The sequence below is a fragment of the Bos taurus genome, chromosome 15, assembly GCF_002263795.3.
Source record: "Bos taurus isolate L1 Dominette 01449 registration number 42190680 breed Hereford chromosome 15, ARS-UCD2.0, whole genome shotgun sequence".
Taxonomy (NCBI): Eukaryota; Metazoa; Chordata; class Mammalia; order Artiodactyla; family Bovidae; genus Bos; species Bos taurus.
In genome coordinates this window covers 44,142,154-44,167,762 of record NC_037342.1, presented here as the reverse complement: position 1 = coordinate 44,167,762, position 25,609 = coordinate 44,142,154, and the positions used below count along the sequence as shown (strand labels likewise).

General features: G+C 45.3%; 1 protein-coding gene across 5 annotated transcripts in view; it reads right to left on the bottom strand.

The window, feature by feature from the left end:
• Nucleotides 1-15,430: 15,430 nt before the first annotated feature.
• The window catches only part of STK33 (serine/threonine kinase 33), a 188,693-nt gene continuing 178,514 nt past the window's right edge, over nucleotides 15,431-25,609 (bottom strand). For all 5 annotated transcript variants that reach the window (XM_010812467.3, XM_005215977.5, XM_005215978.5 and 2 more), the window contains one exon: nucleotides 15,431-16,246. In XM_010812467.3, the coding sequence (XP_010810769.1) occupies nucleotides 16,037-16,246 (210 nt within the window). In that variant the 3' untranslated portion in view covers nucleotides 15,431-16,036. The remainder of the gene's footprint in view (nucleotides 16,247-25,609) is intronic.

Below are 25,609 nucleotides of genomic sequence, written 5' to 3'. Positions count from 1 at the left end.
CTCAGCCTGGGCACTGGCCCCTCCAAGGGCTCAGGGGCCCTCTCACTGGCCATTCACTCTGGGGAGCCCTGCTCGGGCCTCAGGAAGATGAGGCTAGCCTGGAGGCACCCATGAGGGCTCACGGTGAACCTGAAGGTCAGCCGGAAAGATGGCTCTGGAGCAGGGGGTTTGCACAGTAAGTGATTCCACTAGCTGCAGAGTCCATGCGCTCCCCCAGATCCCCCCAGACAGGCCCAAGTCAGGGCCTCCACTGACCACGGCTGGGCCCTTGGCTTGGATGACACGGCTCCATGCCACGTCATCTCTTTGTCTCCAGGAGGCTAATCTGGGCTGATGGGAAGGCAGAGGAGGAAGAGTGAGAGTGGAAGCACCTGAGGCCTCTGGAAGCTTCGGCTCAGAAACAGCATGAGTCACTTCTGCTGCCTTTGCCCAGCTGGAGCAAGTCACAGGCCAGCCCAGACTCAAGGAGGGGAGATAGACTGTACAACCACATGGCGAGGGTGTGGATACCACGTGGAGAGTCCAGCCACATGTGGATGCAGAGGAAACTTCCCAGGTGACAGTAAGACATCCCACTGCCACTCTACTGGAAACCCTGAGGATAAAGGCTCAAGGCTGGGGTGGGGGGAGGGGCAGTGCCCGGCAGAGGATGGCAGTGACAGTGTGAGGGCCCAAATGAGGCCAGGCGTGGTTGGGGAGAATATGAGGGAAGAAAGGCAGGAACCAGGCAGGAGGCAACTTTGCCACAGGGAGCCCAGGATGGTCTCAGCTCGAAGCATCAGCAGGTCACACTGGCTCCCCTGCTACTGGGGCAGACTATTTGCAGGCGGCTCATCCAAGGCAATGGCACCCCACTCCAGTACTCTTGCCTGGAAAATCCCATGGATGGAGGAGCCTGGGGTCGCTAAGAGTCGGACATGACTGAGCGACTTCACTTTCATGCATTGGAGAAGGAAATGGCAACCCACTCCAGTGTTCTTGCCTGGAGAATCCCAGGGACCGGGGAGCCTGGTGGGCTGCCCTCTATGGGGTCGCACAGAGTCAGACACAACTGAAGCGACTTAGCAGCAGCAGCAGCATCACCCAAGGCAATGGCACCCCACTCCAGTACTCTTGCCTGGAAAATCCCATGGATGGAGGAGCCTGGTGGGCTGCAGTCCATGGGGTTGCTAAGAGTCGGACACGATTGAGCGACTTCACTTTCACTTTTCACTTTCATGCATTAGAGAAGGAAATGGCAACCCACTCCAGTATTCTTGCCTGGAGAATCCCAGGGACAGGGGAGCCTGTTGGGCTGCCATCTATGGGGTCGAACAGAGTTGGACACGACTGAAGCGACTTAGCAGTAGCAGCAGCAGCATCCTAGCGACAGAGACCCAGGCAGCAAGAAGCAGGGCCCAGGGCCCCTGGAAAAGCTCAACTGTCCTAAGCTGCAAGAGCCCCAGGTGCTTCCATCCTGGGCACAGCCTGGGTCTCCTGCCTCTCGGCAGTTCCCAAGAGCAGATGTGCCTGCAGCCTTGGGAGCCCAGGGTTCTCATCCTCCTGTCACCAGTCCCAGCAGGCAGGCCCTTTCCTGACTCTTGCTAAGTGACTTCAGTTTTGTCCAACTCTTTGAGACCCCATGGACTGTACTTGCCAGGCTCCTCTGTCCATGGAATTCTCCACGCAAGAATACTGGAATGGGTTGCCATGACCCTCTCCAAGGGATCTTCCCAACCCAGGGATGGAACCTGCATGCCTCCTGCATTGACAGGTGGGCTCTTTACCACTAGCGCCGCCTGGTCACAAATAATATGCAGTTCTGTTCCCTGCCCCACCTCACTCCCCCGCTGTCTTTCTTCATCCTGGGCCTCCTTAACAACACCAAGAGATCCAAACTTCTGAGGTATTAATGCTAATACTCACGTATGCCTCCTGACTCTCGCTCAGTTGAGCTCCCAGCTGCCTCAGATTCCAGTTGCATGGCCTGTGGGAGGATTCCAGAGTCCTCTCCAAGTTCCAAGGGCTTCCTGTGCTTCTCTCTGCCTCTGGGCTCCCACCACCTCTCATTCTGCCCCTGGACTCACCTGAGCCCACCTCAGGGGCAGTCAGAGCCCAGAGCCTACCCCCTCTCTGGCTCCATCCCATCCCCGTGCACTCAGGAACTTTGCAAGTTGGGAGGAAGTGGAGATCAATAGAGGCAGGGGACTGACTGAGCCTGCTGGGGCTGCCGTGATGAAATAACACAGACCGTGTGGCCCAAACAACAGAAATATATTTTCTTACAATTCCAGAGGCTGGGAAGTTCAAGATCAAGGTCCAGCAGCATCAGCTTCTGGTGAGGGCCTTCTTCCAGGCTTGCAGACAGCTGCCTTCTCACTGAGTCCTCGCAACACGGAGGTAGAGGGAGCTCTCCCATGCCTCTTCCTATAAGGACTCTCCTCCCATTGGATCAGGGCCCCCCCCATATGACCTCATTCAACCTAATTACCTCCCTCCAGACCCTATCTCTAAATATAGTCACACTGGAGGTTGATATGAATTGGAGGGACGATACAATTCAGTTCATAACAGGGGTGTTGACACAGAGAGGTTAGGTTGCAAATGAAAGATTTGTACCATCTGGTGCTCCTCTCTCACTTCCTCTCCCAGAGCAATGGACTTGCCTCCCCCACCCATCACTCCCTCAATCTTTCCACTCAATTCAGGCCTGTTGTGCTCTTGTCTTCCAGCCCCAGGACCTACCAAGGGATATTCTGCCAACGAGTATGTTTTCCTTCCCAGGAGGACTTTCATGAATAACGTTTTCCCAATAATGTAACCTAAATGAAATGTCTTAGTGTGTTTCCAGAGTCTGCAGAGGATCCTGCAGCCCACACCTCCTAGAGCCTGGCCACACCTGAACACACTTGCAGGGTTTGAAGAACGTGTCCCGAGTGGCTATGGTTTTAATTAGCTGCTATTCTTCCCTTTTAACTACAGACTACTATTAATTTAGCTTGCTTCATCATTATCCATTTAGTGGCTTGTCAGTTAACCGCACAATGGGCGAGGACACATAGTTGCAACAACAGGGTTTCCAGCATGTAACTTCCCACCACCTAGCACTGGAGATGGGCATTCATGTTGGTGCAAAAGTGGAACATTTCTGTCCTGTGCCTACCTTGGAGGTACATGTTACTCACCCCCAACCCCACTGCTGAAGGAAACTCATTACTGGTGATGAACTCCTACAATTTGTATTACTTAAGTAACTGGTGATACACCATCAAGGTAAGAAGAGCACAACTATTGCCTGATTTTTAAGTTCTCAGAGAACTGTTTTATAATGTGTTTAAACTTAATATTCAGAGAAAGCAATGGCACCCAACTCCAGTACTCTTGCCTGGAAAATCCCATGGATGGAGGAGCTTGGTGGGCTGCAGTCCATGGGGTCGTTAAGAGTCGGACATGACTGAGCGACTTCACTTTCACTTTTCACTTTCATGCACTGGAGAAGGAAATGGCAGCCCACTCCAGTGTTCTTGCCTGGAGAATCCCAGGGATAGGGGAGCCGGGTGGGCTGTCGTCTATGGGGTTGCACAGAGTTGGACACCACTGAAGTGACTTAGCAGTAGCAGCAAGTTTAATATTCATCAACAGTAAATATGCCGTTCATACATACTGCCAGCAGCCAGTAAGTTGCAGCCATACTGCAGCTTACTTGAGAGTTCTTTTTCCCTAGGAAAAAGAAGCAGGTTGGGTGAGCCTTGGGAGGGAAATTCAGCATGGAGAACACAGCGCATTCCCTGGGCACTCGGGCCACTGAGATTTCCAGACTCCCATCAGAACACTTGCGCCCCCTTGCTTCCTTCCTGAGCCTATAGAAGTTCCCAGAGATGCCCCAGGGGAATGAGAGGTATTCGTGTCGTGGTTCCAACCCAGGCATCACTGAGTGGCACCCAGCTGGGGCAGGGCTCTTGGGAACTTGAGTCTTGGCTAAGCCTCAGGCACCTGGGTCCTGGGCTGGAGGGGCAGACAGTGAATGTGAGTCATCTGTCATGTGTGCAGCTAAAACCCAATTCTTGTGAGTCAGAGGGTGCACATGAGTGTGTGTGTTGGGTGGTGGTGGTGCTGCTGCTGGGGGTCATTATGTAAAGCCTTGAGCCGGAGCCGGAAGGCAGGGCGTTGAGGCAGAGCTGGGTGCTCCTTGCTGGGCGCTCCTTGCTGGGCGCTCCTTTCTCCTGGCCACCTGGGTGGCGCTCCTGTCATTAGCTGGGATCTCTGCCACTGGATGAGGTCTGCACTAACACTTGGTCTGGCAGGCCTTGCTTTTCATTTCTTTTAAATAAGTCAGATCATGTCGTCTGGCTTCCTCACACTGGCTCCTCCAGTCCCTGAAGTTTCCAACACTCTGCCCAGGTAGGAAAGGTTCCTCCACGGCAGAATCTGAAGCTGCTTTCCCAGCATCTGTCCTCCTTCCTTGGTGTCCAATGTCCACGGAAGGTGATCCATCATCAGAATCAGTGACCTGACTGTGCCCTTTTGCACCCTGTAAAATCGTCCATTTTCCTTCAACCATGTCAAAGATAAAGCAAAACCTGGAAGCTGGAGATGGTGTCCACTTGACCAAGTGCGTGTGTCCCCAGTTGCTTCAGTTGTGCCCAACTCTTTGCAACCCCATAGTCTACCAGGCTCCTCTGTCCATGGGATTCTCCAAGTAAGAATACTGGAGTGGGTTGCCATGCCCTTCTCCAGGGGATCATCCTGATCCAGAGACCCAACCCGTGTCTCTTATGTCGCCTGCACTGGCAGGTGGGTTCTTTACCACTAGCGCCAAATGACCAGTAAATGCTGGTCATATTACCGGGATGGGGGGGAAGCAGTAAATAATCCCCAGCCGTGGATTACTGACATTGTCCTGTTGCCACGATGGGAATGCTGCAGACTTCTCAGTCTTCTCCCCTGGTCTGAAACAAATCCCCCCTAAAAAAAACATTCAATCTCATTTTAAATCTCAATGCCCAAAGGCAGTGCTGGGGACCGGGCATGACTGATCAAGAGTCTTCCAAGAAACTCAGGTCGGCTGAAGTCTCCTGCTGGCCCCTCCCCCTCAACATGGCTGAGGGTTGGACTCCTGCTACTGCCTCATAGGGAAGGAGGAGGGAAGCTGCTAGGTGAGGAGCTACTGGAGCCTCTGCCTGCCATGTATCTGGAAGGGACATTCTGCAAGAGACATCCTGAATGAATGAAGAGTCTTGAGAGGCCACCTAACACCCAGCTCCCACTCCCAGCTGGATCCCAGCCTGGCTTCTGATCCAGGGGGCACTGAGCCATCAGAGGAGCTCTTCCCTTGAGCCTTGCTGTACAGAGCGGGGTTGGCCACAGCCTACCCTTGTCACCCCAGAAATGCCTTTTTATTTCTTTTATGGGCTCTGTGTTTTGAAAGATTCAGGTTATGCATGTGGCCAGAGCCATTCATCATAGGCAGAGATGCTCTTCCCATTACGTTCCTTGAAAACAGCCTGCAAATCCCATCACTTACTTTGGGGCCCAGATAGGAAGCAGAGCTATTGTGTATCAGGATTAGCTGGAGAGCCCCAAGGTCTGGGGTTGGGGCCAGGGAAAGCCTGAGAGGTCTCTGAGGGCCCTCCCACCACGTTCCTCTGTGCACTTCCTCCCTTACATGTGACACTGCTCCCACAGACCCTACCCCACCCCACCCAGCATGTCACATCTCAGGCACCTCAGCACTTGTTCCCACCCACGTCCACCCACTCCACAAGGCTGAGTCCACAGCAAGCAGGGGCTACGTGAGGGGGCGTCCAGGCTGCTCTGTCCTACCACATCCAGGTGGGACACCTATGGTTTGGGCCTCACTCTCATCGCTGTGAACACATGGCATCTTTATGGGCAGGCTGCTGCCATGGCCTCTGGCTCCCAGGAGCTTCCCAGAAGCTGGGGAAGCAGAAGTCCTGAAGATAAAGTGAGGGGCAAGTGCCTCAGGAATCAGCCCTGGTTTCAAGGGTCGCTTCTGAGCCTCTGCTTGCAGGCAAAAAGCATGTGAACAAGCACACATGCGAGCAATTCCGGGAGTTCTCATGGAGGGCGGGGCAGGCGATCCTCTGACGAAGTCTCAGACCCTGCGCGTAACGTGGAGCAAGGGTGCAGAGCCACTTCATTTAGGCATGGGATGTGCCTGTGTCCCCGAGGCTGAGGAGGCTCAGGGACATTAGGTGACGGTGACGCAGAGGATGCCCTGTGCTCTTCCTATTGGGAGGGCCTGGGACAGGTCCCTTCCAAGACTGCCAAGCCTCTCCTGCCTCTCAGTGCCACCCAGCAGCAGTGAAGCCACTAATGCATCCTCTGGCAAACAGGCTTATGGTTCAGTTTGGGCCTTCTTCCCTCTCCATATAACTTAGAGGACAATTAGAAAACAGACACTTAAGGAAAATGAGTGTCTTCCTGGGTAATCTCAGGGAAATCTGAGCCTTCTGTGCCTCAGACTCAACCCAGGCTCGCTCTCCATCACTTCCCACTGGCAGCACCCTGGAAACGGGCTCGTCTGTGGTTACCGAGAGTCTGCCACAAGGACATCGATGGGGAAATGAACGTGCTTCAGGGACACATTGTCATTAGAGGCTCTCCTAGTGAACTCGAACCAGAGTGCCCACAAATCCTTGCTAAAAGGAACACGATGAGCTGCAGTAACGGGCCTGGTGTCCAGAGGACTGGGAGTGGTGGCCACACTTGGAGGCCTGGGTTCATTTGGATGAACTAGAATGAAGGGCCAAAACACATGTCATATGAGGAAGCGCCCAAAAGAAGTGAAGACACACTAGAGAGCGCTCATAGGGCTGTGGGGGTATACCTTCAATTCTTCAGAGGCCACTATGTGGCAGAAGGAACAGACTTTAAATAGTTACCAGGTGGTGAGTCAGGAGCGGGTGTCGGTTAACATGAAGATTTCTCTAGTCCTGGTGTGTTTCCACAGTGGAATTCATCTGTCCTGGAAGGTGGGGAGCCCCCCATTTCAGGGAGCTCATCATCGGAGGCTGTGGGTGGGGGTTCCTCCCGAGGGATTGTTGGGCAGAAGAAACAGTGTAGACGGTCCATGATTCTACAGATCTGGGCTTCAGGAAAGTATGACCCATCCTTTTCTGGTTTACTGCTGATGGGAAGCTATGGAAGTATGATTCAGCTATTGAGGGCATGTTACCTATCACTATTCAGATTCGATTAATCAACCTTATAAGGAGGTTTGGCCATATCTCCCAGGGATACTTCTCCCAGTGGTATTTTGTGTCAGTCCACTCCATTCTTATTCCCGTTCTTATTCTCGTTCTTGCCAACACATAGTCACTGTCCAGTTCTTGAGAGAGACAGTCTGCTGGGTGACCAGATGGTGCCTGGAATCCTGGGTCTATTGGGCCTCTGGGTTCTGTGAGTTCTGTCCAGTGTGTAAAAGCCCTTGTGCAAAACTATTAGCCCTGAATCTCTCTTCACACGCTTTCTCTCCTCTAGGCCGTTTTCCCCTCTCTCAATCCACCTTGATCCACGCCAGTCTTCAAGTCCATCTCAACCAGCCATTTCTGCTTCAAGGTCTGATGGCATCTCAACTTATTAATAGTATGCAGGTGGAGCTCTTCATTCTGCTGCCATCCCTGACCTGGTGTTCCTCAGTGAGTGAAACCACCGTTAGTCTGGTTACTGAAGCCAAAGGTCATTCTTGGCCCCCTGCCCCTTTTCCTTCACCCTTGGATCCAACCATCACTGGATCCCATCAATTCTGTCTCCAAAACATGTTTCATATCCACCTACTTCTCTCCATCTTCTCTGCCACCCTCTTACGCAGTGCCTCCTAACCAGTCTCCAGTCTCTTGCTCTATTTGAGTCATTTGTTACAGGGAAGGCACAGACATCCTTGAATCAGTTTCCATCCCCCAGCTGAACACGTGATCATTTTCTGCTGTGTTGAGAATAAATAGGTTCCTTGCTGTGGCCCCTGAGGTCCTGTAGTACCTGGCCCTGTATCCCCCTCGCCCATGTTGTGTCTGGCCTTTGAACCAAGTCCTGGAACCCAATGTTCCAGGACTCTTTCCCTGTTCACTCTGCCTAAAGCATTCTTCCCGTCAGCCTTCAAGTATCCTCAGAACGACTTTAGGACAAGGGTCCTAGCCTGTTATTCTCTATTTACCTTTCTCTATTTCCTTTATTGCTTTAATGATAACTTTTCTACTATTTGTATAGGTCTCAATCATCTTTCCTTCCCTCCTGCAAGACTGCAGGTTCCTTAAGGGCAATGACTTTGACTGTCTCTTACATAATTTTCTGTCCAGTGCCTGTCACAATGCCCAGCACAGAGTAGATGCTCAATAAATACTTCTTGGAAGAAGGACTGAGTCTCTCAATCCAATTCTACTGAGTTCTTTGTGCAATTCGTGGTCCTTCACCCTGCTGCTGCAAGAGTGTGCAGCTGGTCACCTGGAGGAAAAAGGAGTGGGCAGTGAGTGGTCAGACTGATGTTCCCCTCCAGGCAAGCAGAGTGCACTGCAGGCAAGACGTCACTGCCAAGAATGAGTAAGGGGGTGGGGGAGCCGACAAGGGTTCACAGTCAGGGACCGTGTGAAAAAGAAACAGTGAAGAGGGAGAGGGCGTCTGTTTACTTATGGCTGATTCATGTTGATGGCAGAAACCAACAATATTGTACATCAATTATCCTCATTAAAAATAAATTAATAAAAAAGATATAAAACTAAAAAACAAAACAGTGAGCCAAAAGTTGGTATAAAACTCAAGTGGGTGAATGACTAAATCCTATACTGAAGCGAGGACGGATGTCAAGCTACGACCAGGTAACTGTTTCTAGAGGCAAAACAACTCTTGTAAAAACATTACCTATTTTAAGGGGCTTTGGGATCTTCTCCATTCATTAGAAGCCTTTTCTATTCTACCAAATTTCCAAAACAGCAATGAGGACCCTATGTAGGAACTCCCTCTCCTCCAGTGACCTGCAGGAAGCGGACTGAGGGATGGCTGGCAGCGGGTGGGGGCAGGAGGCACCATCCTTGGCTTCTGGCCTTCATTCCAGAGCAGACATTTGCCCCATCCTATACCACAGAAGGGCCCGAGCCTTCAGAAACAGCCTGTGCTCCTTGAACCAGGAAGCTGTTGGTATGACAAGCAAAATCATTATTCCACCTCACATTACCTTAAAGGGGTAAGTGATGGCAAATGCTAAAGATACAGGAGCTAGGCAGGGTGGAGAAATGGTCCAGCAGCTGACTTCTGAACTCTATATTTTCAGCTGCACAGCTACACACACTACCTGATGAAGAAATATGGGAAATCGAAACATAATAGTGATTCTTAGCCCCCACTGCCCTGTGATGGGAATTACAGCACTTGGCTCCTGTAAGCATCAATCTATCACGTTTGCACAGACTGGATGGCTTCTGTGAATTCCTCTGGAGGCAATGGAGCCCCCCTTCTCTCTTCTGTCAAAAATATATTCAAAGGCTTCTAAAGACTGCTCCTGACAATGACCAGTTAGAGCATTCAGAACTCATTATAGATATTATGCAAAGTCCTGCAGAATGCAGTGCTCCCTGGGTGTGGCTAGGTGGGTCCTGCTCAAATTTATTAGCTTGCAAAATAATCTGTTTCTGTTCTGAGACCTCAAGGCCCAAACATACCCAAATTACCTCGACTTTTGCCGGAAGACAGAGTTCAGGAGTCACTTGGCCTTTTGGAACTCAGATGGAAGCTTCCAGGAGGCTCAGGTCTGAACGCAAAATGCCTCGAGATACATGTGAGCCTGCTGTGCTGTGCTGTGCTTACTTGTTCAGTCGTGTCTGACTCTTTGTGACCCCATGGACTGTAGTCCACCAGGCGCCTCTGTCCTTGGGGATTCCCCAGGCCAGAATACTGGAGTGGGTTGCCGTTCCCTTCTCCAGGGGATCTTCCCAACCCAGGGATCGAACCCAGGTCTCCCACATTGCAGGCGGATTCTTTACCATCTGAACCTACTGCCTGGGTTCAAATATTGGTTCTGCTACTTCATAGCTGTGTGACCACGAACATTTCTTAACCTCTCTGTGCCTTAATTTATTTCTCTTTAGAGATAAAAAAAGCCAACTTCAGGAGCTGTCATAAGGATTAAAAGAATACCTGTAAAGGGCTCTGGATGGTCTGGCATGTGGCAAATGCTCTGTAGATGTTGCTGCTATTACATCATAACCTGAAGAGAAGCTTCAGTTAAGAGACAGAGATCCCTTCCACTAATACAGCTCAAAGTCCAGCCAACAAGAGGACTCTGATCCCTAGTAAACCCAGCGTGAACCAATGTCTAGCCCAGGAAATACTGGCTGCCACCTCTCCACGAGAACTTCCTCTTCAGGGGCCAGTGAGGGTGTCAGCTGCTCATCCTCTACCTGCAGGCCCCTGGGTCAGACTGGAAATGCTGACTCCTGGGACTGTGCAGTTGCCCTGAGGATGGAGGCATCTTTCTGTGCTGATGAGAAGAGTCTTTCCTAAACAACAGTGTGATGTCAGGACCTTGTCTGCAGAGCCTACCATGGGTGAGAGCGTCAAAGACTGTCTAGGTCCCCCAGGTGCAGGGAGATTGATGTCACCTCTGTGTCCATGCCAAGGCTATGTCTGGTCTGGAGATTCTGCAGAGTCCACTTAGGAGAAGTTCGTACTGGGGGGAAGAGTACACACTGCATCCATGGACCTGTCCTCTGGGAGGTCTGTCCTTTTGGAGAGAAGGTCCTCTGAGGTCTTTACCCTGAGTTCACTGCATCCCTTGAGGATGTCTGGGGTGGAACCGGGCAGCTAAGTGGGGAAGGCTCTAAGATAGCCAGTGGTGACACTGCAGTGGCCCTAATCATCTTCTCAATGTTCCACTGCCCCTCGTGTGTTGCTGCTTGAAGTGAGGCCACCGGGGCAGTGGTGGGAATCCCTGCAGCTCCAGCTGAGGGCTGCTCTGGATAATTTAGGGAACAGAGAGAGAGAGAACAGGGAGAGCTTATTATACCAGCAACCGAGGGAGGCAGCCACCAAAAAAGCGAGCCAGACACTGAATATGGCCTTCCTTTGAAGAACAAAAGCAAAGCAAATTGGCTCACCAATGAGAATTAAGTGAGCCATGTACTGAGCAGAAATCACCATCAGTCCTAAGCCTGCTCACTCAGAAAATACCGGACCCTGAAGAGTAAAACTGAACTATGTGAGACCTCCGAAGAGTGAAAATTTTACTCTAAAATGCTTTGTAAAGTGATTTTAGTGCTTGCAGAGATGAAACAAACAGCCTCTTGTCTTTTAGGCTTCCTGTGCTTCAAGACTCTGCTGAGCCCTGAGTCCACAGTCAGGAGATGGCGAGGGTGGCTCCCATCCCAGGCTGTGGGTCCTCTCAACTGTTACAAATCAAGCATTTCTTTCTTGTTGACTCCCAGAGGCCATGGTGTGGGACCTTCTGGGTCCACACAATCTCAGATCCAGCTGGGCAATGTTAGATTTATCTCACCGGGTCCAGGTTCCAATGCCAGGATCCTCTCTCCTGCCACCAACCCCCTCAAGCCCCAGTGACCACCCAAGGGCATCAGTTTCAGGAAGAACACATTTACACTTTCCAGTCTTCACTTGGCAACCACAGACAAAGCTGCCCCAGGTCAGAATCATGCAGAACTGACAAGGGTCTGGATCACCATGGGTCCCAGGAAGAGAGAGATGGTACATACTCAAATGGGGTAGTTGAGACTCTAACAAAGAGACTACTTGCCAAAGGTACTGAGTTTAGGGAAACCCATAAAAGAAGACACAGACCCATGGACAGTAGCCCTGGTCTTGGCTTGAAGGGGCAGGACCTTGGGAGCAGCTAAGGGGTACCGTTGGCAGCAGCTGAAGTCTATAGAAGGAGAACACAGAGATTTCCCAGCAGCCCAGCACCAGGAGAATCAGGGTTGCTCTGCCACCCTGGGTGGTTGCTGGTATTCCCCACTGACAGAATCCCAATGAACCCAGATGCCAAGAGAACCTATTAATGCAATCCTGAAAGATCACCTCTTTTGGGTGGGGAGGGCAGAGTGGTTCTGAAGGGGCAGATGGAAAATATCCAGCCCAGAGTCATTTCCCAGAGTCCACAGCTCTTTGGTCTCCAGGCAAGCGCAGCCATTACGGAACACAACTTCCCTGACCAATTTCAAAGCTCTGCTCACTGCTGGGAATGCATGTTTGAACAAAGCCTTTTATTCTCTATTCCAACAGCAGCACTGGAATTTAAAAAGCTTCATTTTCAAGACTGACTGCTTTTGATCTTTCTAACCTGGAACTTACATTTTGGAGTCAAATAGAATTATTTAAACAAAGCATTTCAGTGATAAGCACAAAATGTTTTGTATTTTTTCTCCTCCCCACCCCCCAACACCACAGAGCACTCCTATTCAAAATGTAAGGACCATTCTGCGGCCACCTCTTACAACCAGAGCCTCTCTCAGCTTCAGTCTCCCCAAGGTCTTTGTTTCTTCAGTCTGTGTCCTCATCTTAGTGTGCTGGTGTTCAGGCCACGAGAGGGGCTGGTCCTACTGCAGACCGGCCTAGAACAAGGACCACGTTAACGACCCTACGAGCACTTCCATCCTCTGACTCCTGCTTCTGGGTCTGGCAGATCCACGTGTTGTTATCTAGTCAGTATTCTTTATTAATTGCACTTTGTTCTCTTTTTTGCTCCCCTGATCCCAACCCATTTTCCTTTCTTTTCTAAGTCCCTCTCTGACATCATCTTGTTCTCCTCCGCCGAACTCCTCCCCAGGCCCCCAGCCTGCATTTATTTTTTATCATATTTCTCATGTCTTGACTTGTCTGTCATTCAAGTCAGAGTGCTGATTGGCATTTGCATTCCTTGGAAATCACACCTGCTCTGCACTGTCCTGGGCAGAGTATGTCCCTGTGGGTTGTAATGAAGCCCACGCGTCCATGCTGTGGTGCACAGGAGGTGTCAGAGTGATTATCAATGTCTTGGAATAGGCCTATCACCACTGAAAATGCCTCCGAAACAGAAGAGTGACTATTTTCACAGCTATGAAAGCAGATGGAGAAACCGAGGCCACAGATCCCCAGATATTAAAGAGGTAAGCAGTTGGAAAACAAAACACAGACATGGTCTGGCCCAAGTGTGTTACATAAAAATAAATGACAAAAATAATTTGAAAATTCCCCTTAAGAGGAATGAGCTAAGTTCCCTTCAAAATGAAGATCTGGGCAGAGGAGAACTAATAGAATGCATCGTATGTAGAAGGACAGTTGGTCTGGCCTGGTGCTAGGCTGGGGAAAGGTATAGAAGCACTTTGCTCGGTAGCTCAGTTGTGCCTGACTCTTTGTGACCCAGTGGACTATAGCCCACCAGGCTCCTCTGTCCATGAGGATTCTCCAGGCAAGAATACTGGAGTGGGTTGCCATACCCTTCTCCAGGGATTTTCCTGACCCAGGAATTGAACCAGGGTCTCCTGCATTGCAGGTGGATTCTTTACCAGCTGAGCTACCAGGGACACACTGCTGCTGCTGCTGCTGCTAAGTCGCTTCAGTCGTGCGACCCCAGAGACGGCAGCCCACCAGGCTCCCCCGTCCCTGGGATTCTCCAGGCAAGAACACTGGAGTGGGTTGCCATTTCCTGCTCCAATGCATGAAAGTTAAAAGTGAAAGTGAAGTCGCACAGTTGTGTCCGACTCCTAGCGACCCCATGGACTGCAGCCTACCAGGCTCCTCCATCCATGGGATTTTCCAGGCAACAGTACTGGAGTGGGGTGCCCTTGCCTTCTCCAAGGGACACACTGGAAGGTTATAAAATCATTTCACCTTTTACTTAGTGCATGGTTCTGGACCTTTACTCAAATTTACTGAGCAGAATTACTAAGACTAAAGAGAAATATGGATAGAAATTTGGATGCTATTCATTCTAACAACAGAGTTCTCCAATGCATGACACAGAAGAAGGTGTCGCCATGAAAATAAGAGCATTTGGAACATAGAGTGTTCCATTTTTTAGCCCAGGAGGTTGGCAGAACGACAGCCACCTCGGAAAAGTCCCGGTTGACTTTTCTGCCAGAAGACCAGCCACCTCACCTCTGCCTCTGGGGGCTCCTCTGGGAAGGGGGGATCTCCACATAGCTGAGGCTGGTTTCTCCACAGGTGAACAGGACATGCTGTTCAAAGATAGCTCACTAATCCCAGAGAAAGGGTTTAGGCTCCTGGTAGGACTGGAAGTAATAATCAGGAAGGAGAAACCTTGTAGAAGCTTCAACTTCAGGTTTTTTAATTGTTAAAAAGTTATTATTTATTTATTTAATCTTTGGCTGTGCTGGGTCTTTGTTGCTGTGCGCAGGCTCTCTCCAGGTGTGGCGAGCGGGGGCTACTCTGTTGTGCTGAGTGGGCTTCTCATTGCAGTGGCCTCTCTTGCTGTGGAGCACAGGCTCTAGGGCTTGGGGGGGTTCCGCAGTTGTGGTGCATAGGCCCACAAGCGGGCTCTTGGGCTCTAGAGCATATGGGGTCAGTAGTCCTGACACTCAAGCTTTGTTGCCCCGTGGCATGTGGGATCTTCCTGAACCAGGACGGAACCTGTCTCCTGCCTTAGTAGGCAGATTCTTGACTACTGGACCACCAGGGAAGTCTCCAATGCCAGTTTTAAAATAAAGTGTAGACCATGTACACTAGCCATGTTTTGGCTAGCAGATTCCCTCCGGGAAAGCATATTGAAAGCGCTGAGAAAACACTGGCTGAACTCCTTAGCCAGGAGTGACACACATCAGTGTTATCTTTGACCCATTTGGAGCCCCAGCTGTGTCTTCCAATTAATTGCAAGAAGCACGTCTACTATCTTCAGTCACTGGGGGAATTTCTATGCAATTAGTACCTGCTTAGCTGGCTAGGTGTGGGGCATTTTGGAGGCCCAGAGGACAATCTCACGAGGGCCTGGAGTGACGTGTAGATTACTACTTTATAACGGGAAAAGCAGATACAAATTTCTTCCTGAGAGTTTGTGAGGCCAACGGAAGCATCTCTTCACCCAGTGTGACCTAGAATAGCAAAACTATTTGTCCAGGTGCAAAGGATCTGCCTGCAATGCAAGGAGACACAGGAGACGTGGGTTTGATCCCTGGGTTGGGAAGATCCCCTGGAGGAGGGCATGGCAACCCACTCCAGTATTCTTGCCTGGAGAGTCCCATGGACAGAGGAGCCTGGCAGACTATGCTCCGTAGGGTTGCAAAGAGTTGGATATGACTGAACGACAGAGCACGCACAGAGAGGCCTTAATACTAAGAGAAATCACGTACCTCCCCCCATGTCCTGCCTCATGACCTTCCTCAAAGATGTGTGCTTACCTTTGCAGCAGCAGATCAAGCTCAAAATATGCTTTTCAGGGCCTAGAGGACCTGATTATAGTTACCTCTTATTAATATAAAATTAACGTGCACGGTAACATCTGGTTTTTTATTGATTAAATCAATACACTGGGAATTTAGCAGCAAGTTAATGGCAAATAGTTACAAAATCTATTTTTCTACATTTAAAATAAGCTGTCTTAAACAATCTACAGCAATCTAAAATCACAAGGACACACGTGAATGGCTGAAGCACTTCTGCTGTTTTGCCTATGGCAAGTTTATTAGTAATTTCCTAACAAATATCCTAGTGCAAAGTGCACATAATCATTTGGAGCCTCTACTACCATATTTCACTCTCAGTTTCCCCTAAAAATAATTGTGCCTAAACGTACGAATCTTAAGTAAAACTGGGCAAGTGTGCCCACAGCTTTGCTTTGAGGGGATCCCCTCCTCTAAACAACTCTTGAAAACACCTTGAGTTGATTTCAGCCACACTTGCCATCAAGTCTGTTGGTGTCCGTCCTTCAATACCACGCTGCTTTGGAGTTGAGGAGCTTCAATTCTAAACGGGTACAAACACTTGGCAGGGCTCAGTGCAGCTAAAAGGCTAAAAGCTCAGCACAGTACTGTCCTTTCCCCTCCTGCCCCTTCATTCTTAGTGCTAGAAAGAGCAGCTCTGTTTCTGCACTACAGCATTGTTAGGGCTTCTTTTTGGGTCTAGGCAGGGCAATGGATTTAGCAGTGCCTTTGGCTGCTGTTCCTTGGCTTGACGTCACAGGTGGTTTCTCTACTTCTCCCTTGAGCTCAACTGGAGGGAGTCTGCTACCTACAGAACTTGTAAAACTCGTGTCAAAGTTGTCTATATTTTCCTTCTTACTGGGCACAGGAGTCTTTTCATAAGCAGTGGGCTAGAAATAAAAGAAAAGGCCTGGATTAATGTTCAGACACAAAGCAATATACATCAGTTCAAAGAAGCAGGGGCTACAAAGTTGCCCAGGATGTACAGGCTGAGCTCTCTTCAGATATGAGGTACAACCTAATCACATTGTGAAACTGTCATTAAATGCCAAAGACAGCTCCAGTAGCTCCTTCAAGAACACTGAATTCTTTAGTGTTTGGGGTAAAACAAACTACGGGCACAACTTCAAATCTACTGCCCTACAAAATGGAAGTAGATACCTGGTACCATTCATACAGGGAAGTCCATCTGATACCATTCAAACAGGGAAGTCACTCCTCTTTACAGACTTCTAGACGAGCCTTCCGTGACCGGCGCGTCGTGACTACCCTAACTTGGTATGAGGTTGCTGCGTGTGGCCCACGCCTCACATGTTCACCCTCTTCTGCCTTGATTCCAGGGCCTGGCTTCTAACCTCAGTCACACCACTTGTGCAGGAATGAAGACTTCTTGGAGTCTTGACACCTCACACTTAAATGAGGAAAATGATATTTGCACATTTACCACATGGGCTTATGATGAGAATGAACTACTGTGGTGGCCATGGAAGTGCTTGGTGAGCTTTAAAGCACGAAACAAGTAAAAGAATTTTAATAGGCAATTGTGTTTTCTCAGGTCACTTCACCCCACAGTAGAGGAAATGGTCTCTAATCCTGCTGTCGTAAGGGAAGCAAAGTCCATTTTCACCTTCGACGCATTTTAAAAGTGATCACTTCTCATTAAAAGAAGTTGGGCATAGAGTTCTTAGAGCAGATGTCTCAGGAGACCTACACAAGCAGAATGGGGGACGAGACACAGGGGTACAGATGCAGCAACCGCTTATGTACATAGAATGATCTGGAAAAGGCTTGTAACCTTAATACTCTGGCTAACTGAAATTATACATAAGAGTTAATAATCAGGTTAACAATTTTCAAAGAATGTGAAAAGGTTACACATAACACAAAACAAATAAACCTCCTGTGTATGTGTTGTTAGATTTTGTTTTTTTTAATCACTCTTATGACACAAGTGACCATGTTCTATACATGGTTGTAGGCACTTCATATATATTTGTCCAGTGAATAAGTGACCTCCCAGGGCTGCAGCAAAACCTCAGGTCGCTTACAGATTTTTGGTACCTATATTTCAAGAAAGAGAAACTTTACCAGATGTTTGCTTGTTGCAGACAGCCCTTAAATATGTGCCTCTTCAGACCATCACTCATGTATGACTTTAATAATAGTACATGTTAATCCTTAAGTTGGTAATTTTTGCACATTGAAAAAGTAATTTGTATAAATTTGGACATGTAAAAAGGTCCTTTTCTGTTTAGATTCATTTTCTCAAGAAAATTTCTGGATTACTTCTCTGTGTAATCTTTCACAGAGAAGGCAATGGCACCCACTCCAGTACTCTTGCCTGGAAAATCCCATGGACGGAGGAGCCTGGTGGGCTGAAGTCCATGGGGTCGCTAAGAGTCGGACACGACTGAGCGACTTCACTTTCACTTTCCACTTTCATGCCTTGGAGAAGGAAATGGCAACCCACTCCAGTGTTCTTGCCTGGAGAATCCCAGGGATGGGGGAGCCTGGTGGGCTGCCGTCTATGGGGTCGCACAGAGTCGGACACGACTGAAGCGACTTAGCAGCAGCAGCAGCGTTCAGTAATACAGGTTGTGTCTTCTCCTTGAAAACTCCTTACGCTTGGGAACAGGCTAAGAGTATAACACCCATGATGTTCTAGGGACAGGCTGAAGAAAAGTTGCTTTGTTTAAAAAATACAGAACTGGTCCCTAGCTTGGGCATTTAAATTCATAAAATTTTAAGTCACTTGGACATACAAATCCTTTTAAAAGGCGAGTCTGAGTTTAACCTCTTTTTGACATTTCCACCTCTTGAGTTATCATCTAAGTAGTTGAAGAAATGCTTTTCAATGTGTCCACTGCAACTAATAATCTACAGAACAGAAATAGAGACAGTCATTTTCCCTTTAATGTGTTCATACTCATATCTGGTTTAACATTTTCATCCTTCTTCATTTTCCATTTGTTAATGTACTCGAGTCATTAAAGTAGACTCAGAAGCTGAAGTCATCAGGAAGAAATACTCAGAAACAGCCTCCATGGGCAGGATTAGTGATATAAATATTGTCTCTCTCTTTTTTTTTTTTCAGAAACACTAGAGGTTCTGGTTTCTTTGGATAAGATATCTTAAGATAATTCCCAGAATTTCCTGGCAAAGTGGAAGGAAAAAGGAAAGTAAACCAAAATGTTTGGTTGCTTCAGGGTAGGAACATGGTATGTCTCAATTTCATTTAGAGCAAGATGAGAAAATGATATTACTCAGCCACCTTTATCTATTTTACTTATATATAATTTTAGTAAATTATTTTTTTAAAAGGTGGTACATTCCCATGATTTAATATCCATAGCATTCAAAATCTCCTCCTTGCTCCCCAGTTAACTCAGCTCTGCCTCCCACTGGAGACAATGAATAACTGTCAATTTACAGTGCACATTCCCAAAGAAATTTTATGGAACTTCAAGCAAGTATTAGGTGGAACCAAATGGAATTGGTCATTATTTTTTCAGTCAAAACAGCTTAATAAAGGAGATTTTATATGGTTTAATCTAATCTGTATATCAATGTACTTTCTTCTCACTCTTTAAAACAAATGGGTAGCCCACTGTAGACAGTCTTTAAACCTCGATATTTTTAAACTAACAATAGTCTTGAACATCATTCCATGTCAATACATAAAAGAGTGCTCACTCTTCTTTCAGCACATGCGGTGTCCTCATGTTTGAATGCACCATAGTGTATTTAGCCAGCTTCTTGCTAATGGACATTCAGGTTGTTTCTAATCTTAACTGGTAAAAAGAATGCTTCTCTGAATAATCTGGCACTTGCATCATTGTGCACATGTAAGGATATCTACAGGATATATATTTTAGAAGTAGAACTTCTGGGTCAAAAGTTGTATGGATTTGTAATTTTAAGAGACATAATCATATTGCCTTCTGTTGTAGTTGTACCAACATATACACTTACAGAAACATTATGAGTACCTACTTTCTTATTTCTTTTTCAATTTGGTATCAAAAACTGATGAAAACTAATACAGTCAACCATAATTTGGGGTTATTATGACCCTATTTTTATGTTTTTGTTTTGCTTGGTTTTTTAATTGAAGTGTAGTTAATTTGGGCTTCCCTGGTGGCTCAGTGGTAAAGAACTGCTTGCAATAGAGGAGATGTGGGTTCGATCCCTGGGTCAGGAAGATCCTCTGGAGAAGGAACTGGCAAGCCACTCCAGTATTCTTGCCTGGGAAATCCCATGGACAGAGGAGCCTGGTGGGCTGCAGTCCATGGGGTCACAAACAGAGTCAGACACAAATTAGCAATTAAACAATAGTTAATTTACAATGCTAGGTTAGTTTCACATATACAGCAAAGTGATTCAGTTCTATATATATTCTTTTTCAGATTCTTTTCCTTTATAGGTTACTATAAGATATTGAGAACAGTTTCCAGTACTATACAATAGGTACTTTTTGCTTACCTATTAGTATGAATATATTAATCAAAACCTCCTAATTTATCTCTTCCCCTGCTCCTGGTATCCCCTTTGGTAACCCCAAGTTTGTTTTCTATGACTGTGAGTTTATTTGTGTTTTGTAAATAAGTCCATCTGTATCATTTTGTAGATTCCACATATAAAAAAATATTATATTATGATATTTGTCTTTCTCTGATTTACTTCATTTAATATGATAATCTCTAGGTTCATCCATATTGCTACAAATGGTATTATTTCATTTTTTATAGCTGAGTAATATTCCATTATATACATATATATATATATGCCACATCTTATTTATTCATTCATCTGCTGATGGACGTTTAGGTTGCTTCCATGTGTTGGCTATTTTAAATCATGCTGTTATGAACAAAGGGTGCATGTATCTTTTTTAATTACTGTTTTCTCCGCAAATATGCCCAGGAGTGGGATTGCAGGATCATATGGTAACTCTAGTTTTTTAAGAAACCTCCATAGTGGCTACACCAATTTACATTCCCACAAACTGGGAAGGTTCCTTTTTTATCCACATTGTCTCCAGCATTTATTATTTGTAGATTTTTAAATGATGGCCATCTGACTAGTGTGTTTTTGTAGCTTTAATTTGCATTTCTCTAACAATTAGTGATACTGAGTATCTTTTCATGTGACTTTGGTCATCTATATGTCTTCTTTGGAGAAATGTCTACTTTTTGATTAGGTTCTTTGATTTTTGGATATTAAGCTGTATGAGCTGTTTGTATATTTTGGAAGTTAATCCCTTGTTGGTAGCATTATTTGAAAATATTTTTATTCAACCATATTTTAACTGAGCTTCAAAATCAGCCTGAAACTGGCTACATGGAAACAAATCACAATGTTTGTTTATTCTTTACTCCCTGGTAACATCAATGCAAATCTATTACCTTTATGCAAATATTTATTGCAAATGCTTAAAAGCTTTTGTGTGGTTTGTGTGTACCTTGTAAAATGTAATGTGTGTATGTACTTTACCATTTCTCTTTGCTAATCTGAAGTTACATTAAATTTAGGATGCCATTGTTTAGGAATCAGAATCATTAGAGCTTTCCTAAAGACTGAGCCTTCCTTCTTAAACATCCCTTCACTGAAACTGTTCTCTGATGCTAACAAAAACATGATGCAAGCTGGTCCACATGGTGCTCTTCAGGCCAAGCTATAGATTTCTTCACCACAAGCCAAGCCTCTCATCTCCTTGGAATATAAATAACCAGGGCAAATTCCAACTTCCATGCTTTTCTCTAGAATTTTTTGAAGGTTTCTTTTGTAGGTTATAGGTTATCTAAAATTTAAGTTTCTCTTTTTCTTCTCTCATAGTTGATGGGATTCTTCAGGAATCTATGCTGTAACTGATGCAATTTTATAGTTTTGTACGTTTTGTAAATAATAGAACAGAGAAATGGAAAGTGAAATTTCTATAGCCAAGGCCAGAAGTTACTAAGATCTTCCAGGTCATGAAAGGTGCATAGAAGGTGATGAGCTCCCATAAGATTGTACAAAGGGGGAGAAAGATGAGAGAGGAATCTCCATATTCATTTCTAGGGGGAAAGAGTCTATCTAAATGATCATTATTAGATTGTTGGTCATAATTATTAGTCCAAAAGAACATCTAAAAAGCACTATAGATTGTTCTCCAAGAGAGGATCTAAAATTCATTGCAAACTGCTCTAAAGATACTAGTGTGCCATACCACTGCACAGTGACCAAAAGAACCTGGCTATCATCAGAAAGTATCTTAGAAATCAAAGAAAAAATTCTTCTATCCTTAGTTATCATGAAGAATTCACACCTGAAATTCTGCAACCAGTCTGAATAGATACAAAGGGACCAGAGAAGGTTTACATACAGGCTATTGATGTGATAATGGATGGAAGTTTCTTTATAAGAGTTATTCAATCTAAATTCGTAATGAATAAGAGGAAATATGCTGTCTAGCACTGTGGAGCTAGACAGCGTCTCGAGTGCTACAGTCAGGATGGTTACAACAGGAGCTCATCTAAGCAGCATTTCAATTGTTCCTCATCTTTGGTGAACTCTCACTGTTCAGGACTGCTGAAGAACAGTCATTCCTACTCGAGGTAGAATGATGGATAAGATAACCTTATATGGTTCCCCCCACCCAAGTTCCATTTTTCAGTAATCCAGCACCAAGGGCCCGATTTCTCCAGATCATATTATTAAACTTGAAAAGGGGGCTCCATGTGTGCAAAGTGACATACATAACAAGAAAACTGGGCTAAGTGCACGTATTTCATTATTCACTGGCATAACTTTAACCTGATAAACTCATCTGGTTATAATACATGCAAAACCTGTAAGCTCTAGGCATATCCTTGAAGTTAATACCAGTACACGATTACTAGAAACTGTTACCATTTCACTGAATTTTGAGTAAAATACATGCTATTTAAGTAAAGTGGTTTATCACCATAGCAACCATTTCTAGAGTCACACATTCAAATTATAGGCCTGCTCAAGGTCCAAGTGACAGAATATTTTGATATACATTTTCAGCTATACTTTTACTATCTCTCACATTCCTGTGCTTTTCAAAAGGAAGAAGGAAGGGAAAGAAAAGCAAAGGGAAGAAGAGAAATTGAATTCCAAATGTGTGTCAATATATTTCTTATATAAGGCTACTCACGTAAATAGCAAAGCTAGTGGAGGTGATGGAATTCTAGCTGAGCTATGTCAAATCCTAAAAGATGATGCTGTTAAATGCTCTACTCCGTATGCCAGCAAAGGTGAAAACTCAGCAGTGGCCACAGGACTGGAAAAGGTGAGTTTTCATTCCAATCCCAAAGAAGAGCAATGCTAAAGAATGTTCAAACTACAGTACAACTGAGCTCATTTCACATGCTAGCAAGGTAATGCTCAAAATCCTTCAAGCAAGGCCTCAGTAGTATGTGAACCAGGAATTTCCAGATGTACAAGCTAGATTTAGAAAAGACAGAGGAACCAGAGATCAAATTGCCAACATCTGATGGATCATAGAAAAAGCAAAGGAATTCCAGAAAAACATCTACGTCTTCAAGCCTTTGACTGTGTGGATCACAACAAACTGTGGAAAATTTTTAAAGAGACGGGAATACCAGACTATCTTACCTATTTCCTGAGAAACTTGTATGCAGATCAAGAAGCAACAGTTAGAACCAGACATGGAACAACAGCCTGGCTTAAAATTAGGAAAGAAGTGTGTCAAGGCTGTATATTGTCACCCTGCTTTTTTAACTTCTATGCAGAGTACATCATGCAAAATGCTGGGCTAGATGAAGCACAAGCTAGAATTGAGACTTCCAGAAGAAATATCAATAACCTAGATATGCAGATGACATAACACTAATAGTAGAAAGCAAAGAGGAACTAAAGAGCCTCTTGATGAACATGAAAGAGGAGAGTGAAAAAGCTAGCTTAAAACTCAGCATTCAAAAAACTAAGATCATGGCACCCAGTCCCATCACTTCATGGCAAATAGATGGGGAAACAATGGAAACAGTGACAGACTATTTTCTTGGGCTCCAAAATCACTGCAGATGGTGGCTGCAACCATGAAATTAAAAAATGCTTGCTCCTTGGAAGAAAAGCTATGACCAACCTAGACAGCCTATTAAAAAGTAGAGATATCATTTTGCTGACAAAGGTCCGTATAGTCAAAGCCATGGTTTTTTCAGTAGTCATGTATGGATGTGAGAGCTGGACCATAAAGAAGGCTGAGTGCCAAAGAACTGATGTTTTCGAATTGTGGTGTTAGAGAAGACTCTTAAGAGTCCCTTGGACAGCAAAGAGATCAAACCAGTCAATCCCAAAGGAAATCAACCCTGAATATTCATTAGAAGTACTGATGCTGAAGCTAAAGCTCCAATACTCTGGCTACCTGATGCAAAGAACCAACTCACAGGAAAAGACCCTGATTCCAGGAAAGATTGAGGGCAGGAGGAGATAGGGATGACAGAGGACGAGATGGTTGGATAGCATCACCGACTCAATGGACATGAGTTTGAGCAAACTCCAGAAAACAGTGAAGGACAGGGAAGCCTGGCCTGTTGCAGTTCGTGGGATTGCAAAGTGTGAGACACAACCGAGCAACTAACACTTTCACTTTTCATAGTAAGATACGCTGGTAAAAATGTTCTCATCTTTTACACAGTTGAAAACTTTTTAAAATTTTACATTTATCTTTGAAGGAAAATATCACCAGATATAGAATTCCAAGTTGACAGGTTTCTTGTTTTATATTATTTTCCACTTAGCAGTTTAACAATGTTCCATTATTTTCTCGCTTGTATTGTTTCTGTTGATATGTCAAAATTGCTCCTTTGATGGCAATGTGCCTCCTCCCTCTACTCCAGATGCTTTCACAATTTTCTCTCTCTGATCTAAAGAACTAATGGGCAGCATTCAAAGCAACCACAGACGCCAAAGAGTAGTGAGGGAATTCCTAAAGCAGATAGCCAGAGAAAGAGAATCTTATATTCCACTCACCTAAGATAAATGAACCAACCTAAGATTTGAACTGCTAAGAAACAATTTTCAGTTTTTATCCAATCAACTAATTACCTGCTAAAACAGAAATGTCAACACTTTTTGAAGGAACACAGTTGAATTCAGAGTTAATACAACACAACATTTCCAATGTCCAGGATACAATCCAAAATTACTTAACAGAAACAATAATCAATAGAGACAGATTCTGAGATGAACCCAAATATTGGAATTAGCAAACAAGTGATTATCATTACTATTATCAATGATGTAAAGTGAAAAATTATATGATAAATAAAATAGGTCTCCATAGAAAAACAGAAATAATAATAAAAAATACCCAAATAAGAATTTTAGGACAAAATATGGTATCTGAAATTAAGTATCAAACCAGACAGATTTAACAGGAAAATGGACACAACTGAGAAAAGAGAAAACCTGAAGATAGATCAATAGAGTGCATCCAATTTTGATATTTGGCAAAACTAATACAATTTTGTAAAGTTTAAAAATAAAAAATAAATAAATAAAAATTGCCAATAAAACGTGACAATATATTTATTAAAAAAAAAAAAAGAACAGATTGAGAAAAATGAACACAGCCTTGGAGGCTTACTGAACAATATCAAATGCTCTAACTAACATATGAGCAATTAAGAGTATCAGAAAAAAGAAAGTGATTACAAAATTTCCCAAACTTAGCAAAAGACAGAAATACAGATCCAAGAAGTTCAGCAAATCCCAAGCAAGATAAATGTGAAGAACATGTCTAAGCAATATGACTGTCAAACTGCTGAAAACCAAAGATAAAGAGAGAATCCTGAAAACATTCAGAGAAAAGCGACACATTACATACAGGAAAAGAACACTTCAAATTACCAGTGACTTCTTATCAGAGAATCCGACGCCAGAAGGCAGAAGAATAACATCTTTAAAGTGTGGACCAAAATTACCTGTCAAACCAGAACTCTGTAAACAGAGAAAATGTCCTTCAAAAATTAAGACAAAATAAAGACATCTTTAGATAAAAGAAAACTGAGAGCAGACATTCAATACAAGAAATGCAAAGGAAGTTCATCAGGTTGAAGAGAAACAATATTAGATGGAAGCACAGCTTTTCTTAAAGGAAAGAAGATCATCAGAAATGGTAAGTGTGTGGGTAAATATAAAAGACAATTTTCTTTTTAATTTCTTGGAAATAAGACTATTCAAAGCAAAAGTTAAAACACTGTTTTGTAGGGTTGATAATTACA